The following is an 18308-nucleotide window of genomic DNA, read 5'->3' on the forward strand; positions in this document are numbered from 1 at the left end:
CGGGAACGGGCCCGGCGTTTTATTAACCAGGACAGCGGGCGGCAAGCCCTTCACTCGGCGTAGTTCACTTCGTCGTCGCTGTCACTGAAGGCGGAGGAGGAGAGCTCCTCGCGCGGCGTGCAGACCGGGCACTGCTGCCGCATGTCGTCCCAGCAGGACTGGCAGTACACGGCGTGGCAGGTCGGCGTCGGGCACACGTACGACTCGAGTGTCTCGGGTTCCCGGCACACCACGCAGCGCCGGCACAGCCAGCGACGCAGGGGTGGGAAGCGGCGGTGCAGGACGTCCACCACGTGATGGCGCTGTCGAGAAGTAGCGGGGTGGGGGGGGTGAGGGTGGTGAAGAGTGGGGGGATTAGAACCACATAGGAAACCAGAGGGGAAAGGGGATTTTGTCTGGGGCTCTGTCTGAAGTCACCAAGGCCTGACATCGCCTAGCTTTGGAGAAGGCTGGCTTGAACACCAAAGACCCCCTGCAGGGCGAGAGAGGACTTTGCAAAGGAGTCCTAGAGAGCCTCTTCCCTCCCTAACTCTGGGATGGAATGCAGGGGGCTGAGGAATGTATCCGCAGTAGCTACCATTGCACCTTTAAATCATCTTATTTGGTCCACATGGCAAGACCTACAAATAAGTAGGGCAAATAGAATGACTAGGCATCCCCAAATAACAGATGAGAAATGTGTATCTCAGAGAGATGGTGGAACTTTCTAGTAATAGGTCAAACCAGACCACATCTGAGGGCCCTGATTCCAAATTAAGAGCCTTATTATCTATACGCCCTGCCCCAACCCCACCCTCCCTCCATACAATTGCCTGGAATCCTTCACAAACCACCCCATCAGGTCAGTCTTTGCTGCAGAAATTCCCAGGGCCCCACGGCCTGCAGGACAAAAGAACTCTTGGGCTTGGCCTTTGGTAATCTGTTGCTTTCTAGCCTCTGCGCCACCTCTCTAATACTGCCTCTATTGTGCTAATTTATCCTTAGCCAGCCTTGGGTACTTGGCATACCCTTTGGACCCTTGAATCTTTGTACATTGTTTCCTTGGCTTAGATTGCATGTTCCTTCTATCTGCCAATCCCACTCCAGTTTACTTCAGGACCAGGTCAAGGAATCCCAGTATGTTCTTTTTTAATCAGACATTTTTTTTCTATCTTTATTGTGAGTCATAAAGGCTGGGAAGGCCTAGGTATTGAAAGAAAAAGTCAAGAAGATTTAGTCTCACTTTTATGAACTGTGTTAGGGCTGATTAAATAATAACTGTGCTGGTCACTGGTGGCCCATGGCTATAATCATGACTATTCAGGAGGCTGAGATCTGAGGCTTGCTGTTCAAAGCCAGTCCAGGCAGAAAAGTCTATGAGCCTCTTCAATTAACCACCAGAACACTGGAAGTGGTGCTGAACCTCAGAGTGGTCAAGGATAGCGCGTAGGCCCCACGTTCAAGACCCATAACTGAACTCAGGACCTACAACTTACTAGATGACACTCTATCACTTGTCATTGTTTTTTTCTTTTTTTCTTTATTTACAGGTAGAAACTTAGGTTTTCAAGTAGGGTCTTGGTCTTGGTTGTGGCCAGCCTCAGACCAAGATCCTACCTAAGGCCTCTCATATAGCTGGGAATCACACACAAGCTTGCACCACCATACCTGGCTTATTGGTTGATATGGGATCATAATAACATTTGCCTGGACTGGCCTTGAACTGTGAGACTTCCATTGTTTCCAGTTTTGTTTGTTTGTTTTGTTTTGAGGGTCATGGGGCTAGTGCACAGCCTGTGTGCTGTCCCTGAGCTCTTCAGCTCAAGGCTACCACCCTACCCTTGAGTCAAGCCCCACTTCTCATTTTCTAGGGGCTAACTGGAGATGAGAGTCTCAGGTTCTTTTGTGCCTGGGCTGGCTTTGAACCATGATCCTCAGATCTCAGTCTCCTGATTAGCTACGATTATAGGCGTGAGCCACCATGCCTGCTTTTTTCTTTCTTTTCTTTTCTTTTTTTTTTCTGTAGGTCCTGGAGCTTGAACTCTGGGCGTGGGTGCTGTCCCTGAGCTCTTCAGCTCAAGGTTACTGCCCTAACCCTGGGCCTTAGTGCCTGGACTGGCTTTGAACTGTGAGCCTCAGATCTCAGCCTCCTGGGTAGCTAGGATTACAGGTGTGAGCCACTGGCTGTGTTTCCAGTTTTTATCCATATACCGCCCCCAGCTCTTTGCCAGTCCTGGGTCTTGAACTCAGGGCCTGGGCACCTGTCCTTGGGCTTTCTCAAGGCTAGTGCTCTACCACTTGAGCCACAGCAGCATTGCCAGCCTTTTCTATGTATGTGGTAACCGAGGAATTGAACCCAAGGCTTCGTATATGCTAGGCAAGCACTCTACCACTAGACCACCCTCCTGGCCCTATCATCTCTTTTTCATGTAAAAGAACTGATGAAACCAAGTGTACATGGCTTGCCCCTGTAATCCTAGTTACTCAGGAGGCTGATATCTGGGGATCATGGTTCAAAGTCAGCCTGGGTAGGGAAGTCTGTGAGACTCCTATCTTCATTTAAGTAACTCCAAAGTCAGAAATGGTGCTGAGACTCAATTGGTCTTATTTTTGTGCTCAGCACAAAAGCTCAAGGACAATTTTCAGGCTCTGAGTCCAAGCCCAGGACCCACATACACAAAAAAATGACAACAACAACGAAACAAAAAACCACCTGATGCTTAGAGAGACATTTGCCCAAGGGACACAAGATAACAAGGTTTGTTTTCACGCCAGAGTCATACAATTCACTTAATCTTTGCAACCTGAAGTACTTAATAATATTTTACAGAAAAGAAAAACCAAACCATAACAGTTGAGTAAGGTGCTCAAGGTCTCACAGTTGTACCAATAAAGGAAGGAGTTAGGAATCAAACCCTGGCTCTTTGGCAACTGACAAGTGGAGAAGACCATACAGACAGATCTGTCTAACTCCCCATGTTTCAGGGGATGAAAGGAAGACCTAGTCAGGACCTTGACCAAGGTCACACAACTTGAGGAAGTATGTGCATTGAAACTTGGTTCTTGGGACTCCTTGCTGTTATCATAATGCACATGCCTTAGGCCTCCCTGACCCAGAGCCTACCTGCTTCCTCCTCTCCTCTAAATGTCATTGAACTGGTCTGACAGCCCCTTCATCAGAGCCTGTGGCTTTGCCTTGGGTTCCCTCACCCCGCTTGCTTTCCTTCAACCAGATTATATCAGATCTGGTTTCCCTTTTCTGCTGGTTTCCTGACTGTCCACGGAGAGTCTCAGGGTGGCTTGAATCCTGAGGTTCGTAGAGAGCCACATTCCTGACCTTCAGCATCCTGTCACACTCCTTCTGCTCCAGTAGGCCTAGCACACAGGTGCTGGGCAGACGGACCCCCATAGCAGGCCTGGACTTACCGGAGCCCTCTGTTGGCGTGCCCGCCTCAGGATGGCAGCCCTTCTTAATTTCGTGAAGGCAGCTCTCTTCCTCAAGAGCTCATTGTAGAAGAACAAGACCCGCTTCTTCTCTCTCTGTAATGGAAGGGGAGTTCCAGTGATGGAGACAGTGCTTAGCAGGAAGTTGGGATTGGTAGAGAGCTGAGTGTGTGTGAGGGTGTTTAGGGGTGAAGTGCTCTTGTGTGGGGCATGGGGCAGCACACCTTGGGGAAATAGAAGGCTGCGATCACCCTCCGGAGCCGGTACCCAAAAGCCTGGGCTAAGCAGAGACACACTAGCAGGCCGGTGGGTCGCCCAGCCCTCCAGTAGGCCTTGGCATCCATGCACACGGGCTGGGGAAGGCAGGCTGAGGAAAAGGAAAAGCAGTCAGTGGTCTGGTCAGAGCAAGCTGAGACACAGGCCAGCCTTGAGCTGAACTGCCCACAGGAGTTGGAGGTAGGGCTGGGGCCCTGGGAAGCAGTGAAGTTCTAGTCTCCTTGTCTTGCCACCCTTCACCTGCGGGGCAGGGCCCAGTCAGCACCATGACCACTGGGTCCAACACGGGTCTGGACGCATCTGGAGGTTTCTCATCAGAAAGAAAGTTCTAGCCAGGTGCTGGTGGCTCACACCTGTAATCCTACCTACTCTAGAAAGTGAGATCTAAGGATCAAGGTTCGAAACCAGCCCAGGCAGGAAAGTCTGTAAGACTCTTAACTCCAATTAACTGCCTAAAAACCAGAAGTGGAGCTGTGGCTCAAAGTGACAGAGCACTCCTTGAGCAAAAATGTTCAGAGATGGTACCCATGTCACGAGTTCAAGCCCTACAGCTGGCCGAAAAGAGAAGAGAAGAGAAACAATGTTCTACTGATACTACCGCCTACATTGCTGGGCGTCTTAGCTCACAGCCAGCCAGCATGTTCCCACTTTATCTGTCTCAATCCCATCTCCCCACACTCAAGTCATAACCCCCCCCCCAAAATCCAGAATTTGTGTGTGTGTGTGTGTGTGTGTGTGTGTGTGTGTGTGTGCGTTGTGTGTGTGTACTTGTACTGGGGCTTGAAATCAGCTGCAAGCTTTCCTTGGATTTCCCCCCCCCCCCCATCCTGGGGCCTTAACTCAAGGCCTGGGTTCTGTCCTTGAACCTCTGTGCGAAGGCGCTATAGCATTCTACCACTTGAGCCCCCAGTATCACTTCCAGCCTTTTCTGTGTATGTGGTACTGAGGAATTGTACCCAGGGCTTCATGCATGTTAGGCAAGCACTCTACCACTAAGCCACACTCCCAGTCCCTCCCTGGCACTTTCACTCAAAGCTGCCACACCTTCACTCTCCTTTTTTGTTGTTGTTCTCCCTATCCCCAATTCCATAAATCCAATCTTCAGCTTCACTCACGCATGTTGTTGGTTTCCACTGAAATGTCTGAGGAGGTATTTAGGGCTCCAATAGTTTTCCGAAAAAGCCGGGCAAGAATGGAATCTCCCTCAACCTTCACCTCCAGTTTATGATTGCCTAAGGTTGGGATAGGAGGTTGCCCGGGGTGGGGGGGGGGCGCAGAATTAGAGAAAAGTTAGAATTAAGAGCTGGGGCCAGATGGGAGCTGGAGGGGGCGGGGGGGTCATAGAAATATTTCACCTGTTTTTCTGGGTGAATGGATAATTGAAGTCCCCTTCCCTGCATAATAGCTTCTGGGTTGTGGGACTGAGATTTGACTTAGGGTAGGACAGGGAGGAAGTGGTCACGGAAGGAAGGAGAAGGCTAAATGGGGGGGACTGCAGATCTCTAGGGGTACGGCTTACTGCGGAAGGAGTATTCTAGGAAGGAATGCTGGCGGATGGTGTCGAAGACTGTGTAGAGAGCCCTGTCAAGGACACACAACAGCAGCAACAGCAGCACGACAGGCAGAGTCTCCAGGAGCTCCCTCACCTGTCGGGGGCATGGGCTAGGCTGACATCTCCTGCCCTGACTGCCTTTGCTAGGAACCCTTTGCTCTCCACCCTCACAGTCAAGTCTGTGGTTTCATCCAGAGTCCTGAGCCCCACATGAGCCTCACCAGGTTTTTCATTTCCGAGGCCTGGATGGTGGGCTTGCAGGGAAAGATGACAGCCGCCTTCTCCACCTTGCGCAGTGGCAGCAGTGTCCGCTTTCCCTGGAAATAAACATCCCCTCATTAAGAACCTCAGCCAGGGGCCTATGACTCGTGCCTGTGATCCTAGTTATCGGGAGGCTGAGATCTGAGGATCACAATTCAAAGTCAGCTCAGGCAGCAAAAAGCAGAAAGTGGTGCTATGGCTCAAGTGGTAGAACATCAGCCTTGAGTAAAAGAGCCAAGAGACAGTACCCAGACCCTGAATTCAAGCAAGTGCACACGCGCATGCAAACACACACATACACACCCCCTCTGTATACTCTTTTCCCCTCTGACCTCCCAGACTGTCAAGCTCACAGACAGCACAGCAAAGCATTGTGTGCAGGGCAAAGCCCACTCACCAGCTTCTTCCTGCGCGCATCGATCTGATAGAAGTAGGTGCTGATGTAGATGTTGTCGAAGCGGATGTCCCCGTTATAGCTGTCTACATAGGAGAAGGACCTGTGAACAGACAAGTGAATTCTCAGTCTTCTGCTCCAGGATCTCCTCACTCATCCCCAACCACAGGCTTCCTTGAGGCACATTCATTCAGTGGACCAACAGGCATACACTGAGCCCCTGTGGTCAAAGATGGGGTACATGGTAGTGATGACAAGGGAAGCAGACTGTGCCCCTCCTTGCCTTCCAGGGGTGTAGCAGTGGCCATGTACCCACATGGCTGCTGAGACCCAACAAAGATGAGGGGACTTAGAGAAGGGCATGGCCAGTCTTGGGGAAGTGGGTTGAATGTGCTATATGTTGCATATGTGCATATATTTTGCTGAGGCCCAGAGGTAGGAAGCCCTTCAAGTTTTTTAGGAATCACCTAGTTCCCTTCAACATCCACAGTCTCCCCTCAATATCTTGCTTCCTAGCCGGGCACAGTGGCTCACGCCTGTAATCCTAACTACTCAGGAGGCTGAGATCTGAGGATCGCTGTTCAAAGCCAGCCCAGGCACTGAAGACTATGAGACTCTTAGCTCCAATTAATTACTAGACAAACCTAGAAAACCAGAAGTGGTGCAATGGCTCAAGGGGTAGGGCAGTAGCCTTGATCTGAAGAGCTCAGAGCTCAAGGACAGGCCGAGTTCAAGCACCATGACAAAAAAAAAAGAAAGAAAGAAAGAGAGAGAGAGAAAAGAAAAAAGATCTTGCTTCCTGGTTTTGCCTTTGACACATCTCTCCAGAAGTTACTTCAAGCAAAACTCATTCCAAGCCACTGCTCCCTTCACAATGAGGCTATGTGCCTGCATATGTAACTAGCCTCCATTTCTCTCCCCAAATCTCACATTTGTTTCCAAAAGGAAAAAAAAGTTAATTGCTTGAACTGTGTTGAAAACTGTAAAATTATATTAAACTCTAAGGTGTGAAATGTAAGTTCTAATGTCATTGGTTCTGGGACCCTGTTTAAAAAAAGAAATCCACATTTTTTATTGTGAGATAGAAATAGCTACAATTGTAGGGTTGAGGATTTAACTCGGTGGGTTTGGTCCTCAACTCCCAGAGGTGCCCCTTTTCCCCCCCAAAAGAAAAAGAACTACAAATGCAAAGGCAGGTCTGGAGCGCCCCCTTGTGGAGAGACCTAAGGTGGGGTTACTTGGACTTCCTGTACTGGAGCCTGCCCTGCCTCCTCTCCTTTCCCCTTAGTGACTCATCTCATCCAGGTTAAAGCCTGGAAGTGACGTTTTACTGTGTGCCTTCTTCCTTCCTTTCCCAACCTGGCTCTGAGACCTGCTGCTCCCTCCATCTCGGGTCCTCTTTTGTTCTGCCCCATCCCAGCCAAGATCCTTAACCTATGACCTGGCCTTGCATCCCTAATTGTACCCTGCCTACTTCATCTCCTAACCGTTCTCAGTTTAGGGAGTTACTGGAGGCCTTTTCAGACTCTTCTGATCATGCCTCTTTGGCTCAGTCCAGCCCAGCCTCTGCCCTGCACACTGACAGATATCCAAGACCTTTCCTCAAGATACTACCCCCTTCTTTCCTCCACATAGTTCTCCTCCTGATGCCTTTTGGAGCCCAGTTATGGCCATTCCGGAGGCATCTACTCATCTCCCATGCCTTGCCTGGATCCCCAGCCCTTTGGATCATCTCTGTCTTGTAACTGTTTCTCTCACCGCAGCAATGAGGCCAGCAGCATCTTGAAGGCAGGAAGATGGCTCATCCATCTTTGTCCTCCCACGGGGCCCTGAGTGCATCCATAACCACTCACTTTCAGTCACTCTAGCCCTACAGACAGGGACAGAGAGCAAGGTCCCCTCTGATTGTCCCTGTTCAACCCCACCTAGCTCAGACATTTGAGGGTAGAGATGGGAAACAGAGGGTCCAGAATGGGACCCGGGCAAGGCCCAGGGCAGAGAGCAGACGGAGGCCCAGGACAGCTCAGCTGGACATCAGGCTGGGTGGGGTTGAGGACTTTGTTCTAAATGAACACAAAGTCACTGCCAACGCAGCAGGTGAGAGAGAGAAAGCAAAATTGGATCATAAAAATGGCACAGAGTCTTAGCCAAGAGGAATATGAAGGGCAAGAAAAAAAAATCAAAAGTCAAAGCTAAAGGTAAAAAAAAAATCAGTGTTGGGAATAAAGGCTGAAAGGGGGTAGATGAATGAAGGCAGTTGCCCTTTTACGATGCTAGGAACACGGATAACATTTTCTTCTTTGAAAATGTCCACCTGTTCTTTAATTTCATGTAAACAGCCAATCCAATTTGATAAAAAGGCTAAGACTAGACAGATTCAGAACAGGGGTTGGGCTCTGCTTTTCCATCTTTAAAGCTTCCCTTTGGGTCAGGGCTCCCACCCTGGGCAGCAGAAGGGACAGTGAGGAGGGGGCAGGCGTCACTCACACATGGAAGAGGATGAGGAAGGAACAGGGCAGCAGCACATGTAGCAACGCTAGTGTCCACTCCAGACGGGCCTCCTGTCGTTCCACGTAGTCATGCACCTCAGTGCTCACATGCTCCCAGCTGGTGTTGGAGCCCACCAGCGCACTCTGCTTCTCTTCCTGGGGAGAGCACATGGGCAGACTCAAACATCTGCCATTGGCCAGACCCAGCATCAGTCTTGGTATGATACCTGGAGCCCAGCTCAGGTATCATACACACACACACACACACACACACACACACACACACACACACACACACACACACACGTGTGTGTATATATATGGTACTGAGGAATTGAACCCGGGTCTTTATGCACGGTAGACAAGCCCTCTTACCTCTAGGCCAAACTCCTGGCCCCTGCCCATCACTCTCTATGACAGTTTCCCTGCACCATCTCATACCTACCTGACCATCCCTAAGCCAGGTGCATGCATATCACATTCTAGGTAGAATCTCTCTCCATTCATTGTCTCTTCCTCGGGTTTCCTCTTCCTGGGCTTTTCACTTGTTCTTCTTCCTGCTTTATTTCTAATGCCTCCCTCTCCCTACCAGCCCACCACTCCCCACTCATACTTCTGTCTCTTACCTTTATGTCAATGTTAGCTGAAAATTCCCTATTTAGACCATGGATAGACTGGTTGAGGGAGTCGTAGGTCTGCCCAAAGTTGCCTTCCACTGGGATGCGCTTGCGACACCAAACGTCCATCACTAGTGAAGAGTAGGGCTAGATCAGGACCAGGAACCCCCCCCCCCTTTCTGGCCTGCAGGCCTGGGCCTGGCTGGCTTGTCTGCTCTCCTTGTGAGTTCTGCCTGCGACTAGTGCACGTGTGTGTGTGTGTGTGTGTGTGTTGGTTCTGGGGCTTGAACTCAGGGTCTAGGCACTGTCCTTGAGCTTTTTAGCTCAAGGTTAGCTCTCTTACTCCTTAAGCCACAGCTCCATTTCTGGCTTTTTGGTGGTTAATTGGAGATAAAGAGTCTCATAGATTTTCCTGCTCCAGCTGACTTTGAACCATGGTCCTTAGAACTCAGCCTCCTGAGTAATTAGGATTACAGGTATGAGCTATGGAGACTGGCTTTTCACCATGCTTTTTGTTTCTCTGCCTATGACTTTCTACCTCTCTTTTTTTTCCCCTCTCCACTGTCCTTAGATTCCTCTGCCCAAGAACAAGGCTCTGATTCCTCATTCTCATTGTTTTCACCTGTCCCTAACAGCAGCAAATAGCAAAAATCATAGCCAATGTTTATAGAACAGCTCTTCTGAGTGCCTGCTCTGGAATCTGCTGCACATGCCTTAAAATCCCTAAAGGGGCCAATCACCCATGGCTCACTCTTGTAATCCTAGCTAATTAGAAGACTGACATCTGAGAATCCTGGTTCAAACCCAGCCCAGGCAGAAAAGTTTATAAGACTCTTATCTCCAATTAGCTACCAAAAAGCTGAAAGAAGAGAGTTGGCTCCTCAAGAGGAAGAGCACCAGCCGTGAGTGAAAAAGGGATGGAACCCAGGCCCTGAGTTTAAGCCCCAGTACTCGCACAGAAAGTGGATGGGGGGAGGGAATCCTAAAGGGCTAAGAATTATTATTACTACTATTTTTTTTGCTAGTTCTGGGATTTGAATCAGTGCTCAGGCCCTGAGCACTGTCCTTGGGCTTTCTCAAGGTTAAAGATCTGCCTCTTGAACCACAGCACCACTTCCGGCTTTTTCTATATATATGGTACCGAGGAATGGAACCCGGGTCTTCGTGTGTGCTAGGCAAGCACTCTACCACTAGGCCAAACTCCCGGCCCCTTAGAATTATTATTATGCCTATCATCTTTTCAATGAAGAGATGAAGCTATAACTCATTGGGGTACAAAGTGAGCAGCAGGTGAGTGGTCTCCCAGAGAATCTAGACTTTTCCCTATTTGATTGCTTTCTTGCCTCCCGAATCTTGTGGTCCCCAAAGACTCAGCCCTTGGACTCCCTATCCTCCTTCCACGGTGCTGACCCTTGGCAATGTTACAGAAGAACTTGAACTTCATCGGCAGGCAGAGCAGGTGGTTGAGGACTGGAACCCAGATCTTCTTCATGCATTTTTTATGTTTTTCATCAAACCAGCGGCGGCAACTACGTATGCCTTGATTCACCACATCTGGGGAAAGAAGCCAGGAATGTCTGAGGTCCTCACACTTGAGCCTCGACCCCCGCCCCAGGATCTGCCCCCCCTCCGCCCACCCAGGCACACCCCTCACGGGTGCATCGCATCTTCGTCTTCAGCTCGTACATCTTCTGTGTGGACAGAGGGACTTTGACTTTGGGGACCCCGCGGGTCTCTTTGCCTTGGGCTGCTCTCTGTAAGTCCATGCCATCTTTAGGTGAGTAGCCAGCCTCACTTTTCACCTGAGCATCCAGCTCATCAAAGGAGGTGGAGATGTTCTGAGTCTCTCTTTTCAGTGATTCTTTGCTGCCCTGGGGTTGCAGTAAGGGAGGGAAGAAAGGAGGAATGGAGGTCAGTGTCTGCTCCCCCATATATGTATGTGCACGTATATGTATACATACACACACGCACACACGCACACACACACACACATGCACACACACACACACATGCACACACACACACACACACGCACACACACACACACACAGAATGCTGGTACCAGGACTTGAACTCAGGGACTCTAACTCCCTCTTAGCTTTTTTGCCCAAGGCAAACTGTGGCACTCTATCAGTTACAGCTCTGCTTTTTTTTTTTTTTTGCCAGTCCTGGGCTTGAGCTCAGGGCCTGAGCACTGTCCTTGGACTTTCTCAAGACTAGAACTCTACCACTTGAGCCTCAGCACCACTTCTGGCTTTTTTCTATGTATGTGGTACCAAGGAATCGAACCTGGGTCTTCATGCATGCTAGGCAAGCACTTTAACCACTAGGCCAAATTCCCGGCCACAGCTCTGCTTTAAAAAAAAAAAAAAAAATGCTGGTTAATTGGAAATGAGTCTCACAGACTTTTCTGCCAGTGCTGGTTTAGAACTTTGACCTTAGACCTCAGCTTCCTCAGTAGCTAGTATTACAGGCGTGAGCACTAGGGCAGGGCCTTCTCTACTATCTCTACCCATGCCCAGCTCTGAACTCTTACCCCATGCTGACAGGGAGCTAAGCCTGAGGCACAGCCTCTCTTTTCAAATTCCCCTCTGTTCCTAGTCCTGGGAGGCCTTACCTCTCCCCAGCAAGGCCTCTTATCTTCCAGGCCTCAGCTTTTCCTCAGGCCTTCCTTCCTAGACCCTTAAGGGGCAGTAGTTCTCAGGTCCTTGGAACTAGTTTCTCAGATCATTATGCCATCTGAATGTCCCTGACTTTTAAAACCCTCAGAGTCCATCTCCCAACTTCCTACCTTTCTATTAGTCCCAACTCCCTAATTTGCAGTCCTCTGATAACCAATTCCCAGTCCCTTCAAAGGCCCATGTCCCCAATTCCCTAACATTCTAATTCGGCTGCCCAAAGCACCACACACTTAGGCATTTGGAAATGGCATGTCCCGATGCTGTGGAGGCATTTAATGCCCCAGGATTAGGGCATGTTCTGCAATATTTGGAGACAATTCTACAAAAAAAAAAAAAATCCACTGAGAAATTGTAAATTGAGGGTCCCAGCTCCCTGCTCAAATCTACTCAGCTCTGGAGGGACCCCTATGCCCTGCCGGGGCAGGCACTGACCAGCAGATCCTTGAACACTGCCCTAAAGGGGGCTGTGGAGACGCGCCAGGCCGTCCGGGTGTTGTTGATCTGCAGCTCCACAGTGCAGCCCAGTGATGCGACCACCTCATTGAGGTTGTGCCGCACATTGGTTACTGGCCCTGCAGGAAGAGACCCAGTACCTTATCTTCCTGTAGGATCAGGGCCTTCCCAAACATCCCCCCTCGCCTCTCCTTTGCCTGCAGACCACCTTCTAGACCTCCTGTCAGAGTGACAGTGATGGAACTCAGTGAGCCTGGTAAGAGCTCTTTTCAGTCAACCTTTGACATTTCTCCTGTGTAAACCAAGGAGGCCCGGAGAGGAGGAAGAGTTCATAGGAAGGTTGAGAAATTCAGGATGGGATTCAGGCTGAGCCCCCCTCCCTTGGTCCCCCCAGGGTCACTACTTCTTGTCACCAGCTGGCACTCAGGGACATACACTCACCTGCATAGATGGCAGCCAAAGCATATCCCATGACCAACAGCCTGCCCTCTTTACCCAGCATCTTGGGAACCAAGAGGATACTGGCACAGCGAATATGAGGGGATGTCCCCCAACCTATGGCCCCCAAACCTGCCAACAGACCCCCAGGGTGGGGAGGAAAAGTGAAAAGGCTGCTCCCTGTTTAGAATCCCCCACCCTCCCATCCTCATCCCCATTCACACTGACTTTTGATACACCTAAGACATTCATTCATTCATATTCACATTCACATTCATTCAGCCATTCGCAGAGTTCAGCGCTGTGCCAGTTTCTGGAAGGGCATGGAGAGATGGCTTGACGTGTGTGTGTGGTAGATCAGGGAAGGAAGCTAATACTTATCATATCGAGGCTGGATTCACGCTCACTCAGGATGCTAAGTGAGACAAGTGAGCAAAAGAAACAAATTCTGGAAATAGGTACTGGAGCCTATTTCAGAGTAGCCAGAAGAAGGGTGAGAGTCCACCCTGACATGTCCAGAGCTGACACCTATACCACTCATAGTCCGGCCCCTCCCTCTCATTATCCCTTAATCATGGACGGCTGGTAGCTTCCAGCAGTTTCACAAGTCTCCCTGTGGTCTCTACATGGAGACAAGGAGCTCCTCCAGGCTCATAATCCAGGGAGAGAGACAGACAAGTAAACAAATGACTACCACGCGATGTGCTCAGGGCTGCAGGGAGGTGCTTCTGGGGAGAGCTGAGAGCCAAGGAGGGCGGGGGGGGGGGGGGGTATTTCTGCAGGGAGGGGTGGGGCTGGGAAGGCTGGACAAAGGAGATGATGTGTCAGCTGAGCCTGGGAGATGAGTAAGTGTTGTTGGGAGGCACAGATGGCAGTCCAGGCCAAAGGAACTGGGAGCGTTAGTCAGAGAAATGAGAAGATTCTTGCATAGATGGAGGGTTTGCCCAACGAATGCCAAAGCAAAATACCAAATCTCTATTTTTTCCCTCAGTCTCCACTGTCTTCCTAGAGTCCCCATTGTCTCCCTCAGAGACTAGAGCCTTTGGTGGTGGTGGTTTCATTTGAGTGGAAGGAGCCAAACTTAAGGCTTTGCCCAGTCCTTGCTTCTCACTGGTCTTCCTACTTCCTCTCTGACTGCTGTATTTATCATATCAGATCACGAGCCTCCCCTGAGTAAACCACTCAGTAATTTTCTACTACACTTAGTCGAGAGAATAGACCTTGGCGATCCAGCCCCTGCTCGGCCCCTGACATGAGTTCAGGTGACTCAGCCTTTCTCCCACCATGTGCCCCCACAGCGACCTGGCTACCACTCCTTGAATATGCCACATGCCTCCCTCCCCCTGCAGTTCTTAGGGCTTGCTGCTAACAGGCCAGGAGCCCTTCAGCCCTGTCTTTCACGTGGCTAGCTCCACCTAACCGTACAGGTTTGTGGCAAGCCCAGTTGGGTGTCATCCCACAGGCTTTTCCCCTGCCTTCTCCCTAATACAACTTGGGTTTTGTTCAAGGGCAATAGCCTGGCCCAGCCCTGGCTTCCATCGGGGGTAGGGGATGTCAGGTTTGTCTAAACCAATCATGGCATTATAGACATTGCAAGAGGCTTGCTCTGTGGTTTGGACCTTTTGGCCAAAGAGTCTACTTGAGACAATAGCTGACAAATAGCTGCTATAAGCTCTAAGGAGAAGGAGGACTTTTTAAGTATCTTCTTCAGGCTTCTCGAAAGAGCAGAACTAGTGCCACTCCTCTACCCATGTAATTCATATCAAAAGAGCAGTGTTAGACAGACACTGGTGGCTCACACCTGTAATCCTAGCTACTCCGGAGGTTGAGATCTGAGGATTGCTGTTCAAAACCAGCCCAGGCACGAAAGTCCAGGAGACTCTTATCTCTAACCATCAGGAAAACGGAAGTGGAGTTGTGGCTCACTGGTAGCCTTGGGCAAAAGAGCTCAGAGACAGTGCCCAGCCCCTAAGTTCAAGCCCACAAGCTGGGGGTGGGGCAGGGAGAAAGCAGGACGGGGGGGGGGGGGGGGGGGCGGGGGGGGGGAGATGTGGCTTAGAGTGTTTGCATCACCTGCACAAAAGCCTGGGTTTGACCACCAGCACCATTAAGTAAACATATAAAGAAAATAAAAATAGACCCTCCTAGGGCTGGGAGCGTAGCCTAATGGTAGAGTGTTTGCCTAGCATGCGCCAAACCCTGGGCTCAATTCCTCGGTACCACATACTCAGAAAAAGCTGGAAGTGGCACTGGGCACTCAAGGGGCAGAGTGCTAGCCTTCAGCAAAATGTATCCAAGGACAGTGCTCAGGCCCTGCGTTCAAACCCCAGGACTGGCAAAAAAAAAATAGACCCTCCTAAATGTGCATTTTCTAGAAGTGGGGAAAAGCAGTTGGCTTAGGCAGAAATGGGTGTCATTTGTCTAGTGAGGACTGTCAGGAGTCTGAGACCCTCCAGGGCCTCTGTTGCAGGAAGGGGAAGCTGCCTCACACCTCCGGGACTGGATGCTTGCCAAGCTGCAGAGCTTCACTGGCCACTGGAGGGCCTGCCCAGAACAAGGTGTGGGGGGAGAGGGAATAGGAACCTGCTTCTTCCCAGGGTAGGGGAGAGGGCCACTGGAAGATGCAGTTAAGCAGGCTCACGGGGAGGCAGCACGGCAGGGCTAGCGGTGAGACTCTACCTGCGTGGGCAGGAGGGAATTCCAAAGGACAAAGGGCTTGCAAGAGCTAAGGGGGCTTCATGGGAAGTCAGCCAAGTAGAAATGCTGTCTGCAAGAAACCCAGTACTGTTGAGGTCCACACAGCTTCTAAAGAGATGCTGAAGTGGCCTCCTGAGATAGCTAGGGTGTAAGCGACTACCATCCCCAGGGCACAGGCAATGGAATTATACTAGCACTGGTGACTTTTGTCCCTTTTCCTCTTACACTGACACCAGGAAAACCACAAAGGGAAGGAAGTAGAGAAAAGGGAGAAAAAGAAGGCTAAGCTCCCATTTCCACTGCATGACCTCATGCAGGGGATGGGGCTGAGCTGGGCATGGAGGAGGGAGGACATTTGGAAATGTGAAATTGAAATCCTAATGAGGAGTGGATTGGCTACTTCACAGCTTTGCTGGGGAGATTATTGTGCACTTTTTCTGGTTCCTCAAAAGGGATTGTTCATTCTTCTCTGATCTTTGCCATTGTCTGAAGATGTGATGCCTGGACTTGCTGCAGCCACTTTGTGATCTAAATGGAACTGGTAGACAGGCTGAAGATGACACAGAAAGAAGAACAGAGGACACTGGATTTTCAGATGGGGCTATTGAGCTGCTGTATTATTCAAACTCCAAAAACATGTTGCTTTGAGACTTTTTTTTTAATGTGAGATAGTGAACTTTATGTAGGTGGGTTTTCTGTTCTTGATAAAAAAGGTCCCCATTCAAATGTCACCTTTCCTGAGAAGTCTCTAGCTACTCAAGGTAAGGTTGCTCTTCAGCCCTTCTCACACATTTCCTGCTTTAACCTTTTTCATACCAGTTGCCACCATCAGAAATGCTCTTGTTTAGCCAGGTACTTGTGGCTTGTAACCCCAGCTACTCAGGAGGCTATGATCTGAGGATCATGGCTCAAAGCCAGCCTCGGCTAAAATGTTCATAAGACTCTTATTCCAATTAACCAGTAAAAAGGCAGAAGCAGAGGTAGAGATCAAGTGGTAGAGTGCCAGCCTTAAGCAAAAGAAAAGGCCAAGAACGGCCCCCCATTCCCCAGCCCCAAGTTCAAGCCCTAGCACCAGCATGAAAGAAGGAAATGAACTTTACAACTTGGGGATGGGAAGGGAGTCAGCAGGGAGGGAAGGTGGGAGAAAATGAGGAAGGGGTAACAATATTTGACCTTTACAATATTTAAAAAAAATACACAACTCAAAAAGAGAAAAAATGGCCAGGAGTTTGGCCTAGTGGTATAGAGTACTTGCCTAGCATGCACAAAGACCCGGGTTCATATACATAGAAAAAGCCAGAAGTGGTGCTGTGGCTCAAGTGGTAGAGCTCTAGCCTTGAGAAAGGTCAAAAACAATGCTCAGGTCCTAAGCCAGGATGGGCAGAGAGAGGAAGAGGGAGAGGGTGAGAGAGAGAGAGAGAGAGGAGAGGAAGTAGAAGAAAAAGCTCTTAAATTTCACTAGTACTTAGGGCTTACAGCTTGCAGGACAGGAACTCTAGTTACTGAGCCATGACTCTGCCCATTGTATCTCCCTCTCCCTCCCCCCGCCCTCTGCCAGTCCTGGGGCTTGAACTCAAGAGTCTGGCCACTGTCTTTGGGCTTTCTCAAGGCTACCAGTCTACCACTAGAGCCATAGCACCACTTGGGGGTTTTTCTAGGTATGTGGTACCAAGAAATGGAAGCCAGGGCTTCCTGCACGCTAGGCAAGCACTCTACCACTAGGCCACACTCCCGGCTCCATGTCTAACTCTAAGTATAAATAAACTCCAGCAAAGCTGATTGATGCCTATCAACCTTGTTCACAGCTGTAGAATTCAGTACGTGCTTAACAAATGAATGAATGAATGAGGGACTGAGTAAATGAAGTGAATTTCTCAGGAACAACAGGAAATGAGGCAGAAAGGACGGAAGAGATGAAGTATTGAAGGGTGGGAGGGCTTGGACTGGAGCACGTGGGCAGTGTGGCAATCTGTCACCAGACCGAGGAGTCTCACTGAAGGCAAGCGCTGGGCTTCGTAGGGCGGGGCCAAGCTCAAGGGGAGGCTGAAGCCACAGAGCACTTGGCAGGGATTGAGCAAGCTCATTGGCGCTCGGTCCTTGGCACCCAGGACAGACTGTGTTCCTCAGACCTCAAAGAACCCAACCTTGCCCGGCACTCACCCACCAAGCTGTACAAAACCACCATCTTCTGTTCTTCGTAGATGTGCATGGGGTTCACCAGGAGCTGAAAGAGACCTAAAGGTGCCCAGTGAAACCAAAGGTCAACGGATGCATCCCCACCATGGCCCAGCCTTAGCCCCCCTGCTTCATACTTGCCTATGGCCAGGAACCCCCCGGTGCCTGCCCCCAGCAGGAAAGCAGAGACAGGAAACTCGCCCGGATAGCGCCACAGGAACCGGCAACAGGAGGTGGGCAGCACCCAGCTCAAGACCCTCTGCACCGCTGAGAGATAGGATGGATCAGACACAGCACCCCCTTCTGGCTGGGAAGGGGCTCACTAGGCAGAGACTATGAAGATGGAGGCTGAAGGATGGGTGGCAGGAACTGAGGTGGGAGTGGGGGCAATAGAGGAGCTTGAGGGACCCTGAAAATGGGGAGTGGGCGTGAAGGAGAGAAGGGAGACCCCCAAATGGGAGGAAGGTTGAGGGACTTGCTGGAGAAGAGACCAGATGGGAGGAAAGCTGGAAGGGTGGAGTCTCTGGGCATGGGCTCACTGGTGTGGGGTAATTTCTTCGGCCTTCTTGTTCCATCCTGATACGTATCGTCCATATATCTGCCCCGAGGAAGCTTCTTGTATGCTAGAAGTCTCCTGGAGGATTTCCTTGGCTATGAGATTGTGTTGAGAGGAGGGAGGGAGGGGCCTCCTGTCTCCCCTGCTTCACTCACAGCCCAAGTCTGAAGTCAAAGGGGGAAGATAAGAGGCCTGTCCCCTCATTGGTCCTCAGAACTGGGTAAGGATTCCGAGACACACAGTACAGGCCCGGTAGAATGTTAGAACAGGGTGAGGAATTCCAGGACTACAGAACC

At 50.3% G+C, this 18308-nt stretch overlaps 1 protein-coding gene across 1 annotated transcript; it reads right to left on the reverse strand.

The window, feature by feature from the left end:
• Positions 1–18216, reverse strand: Dcst1 (DC-STAMP domain containing 1). Its single transcript, XM_090340853.1, has 16 exons — positions 17996–18216; positions 17598–17723; positions 17442–17516; positions 12588–12716; positions 12126–12265; positions 10667–10883; positions 10423–10566; positions 9022–9143; positions 8394–8551; positions 5910–6009; positions 5473–5568; positions 5219–5345; positions 4815–4931; positions 3648–3790; positions 3406–3519; positions 1–302 (listed from the first exon to the last, which is right to left on the reverse strand). The coding sequence occupies exons 1-16, from the start codon at positions 18048–18050 to the stop codon at positions 51–53; spliced, it is 2115 nt and encodes a 704-aa protein (XP_090196979.1). The 5' UTR covers positions 18051–18216; the 3' UTR covers positions 1–50.
• Positions 18217–18308: the final 92 nt, after the last annotated feature.

The sequence above is a fragment of the Megascapheus bottae genome, chromosome 10 (assembly GCF_031878675.1).
Source record: "Megascapheus bottae isolate mThoBot1 chromosome 10, mThoBot2.hap1, whole genome shotgun sequence".
Taxonomy (NCBI): Eukaryota; Metazoa; Chordata; class Mammalia; order Rodentia; family Geomyidae; genus Megascapheus; species Megascapheus bottae.

Excerpts from the sequence above, each read along its gene's own strand:
- Dcst1 (XM_090340853.1), bottom strand. The coding sequence starts at position 18,050 with ATGGACGATACGTATCAGGATGGAACAAGAAGGCCGAAGAAATTACCC. Across the intron at positions 4,932-5,218 it reads CCTAGAATACTCCTTCCGCA|GCAATCATAAACTGGAGGTG; the intron begins GTAAGCCGTACC and ends TCCCAACCTTAG. Across the intron at positions 303-3,405 it reads CACGCCAACAGAGGGCTCCG|CGCCATCACGTGGTGGACGT; the intron begins GTAAGTCCAGGC and ends ACTTCTCGACAG.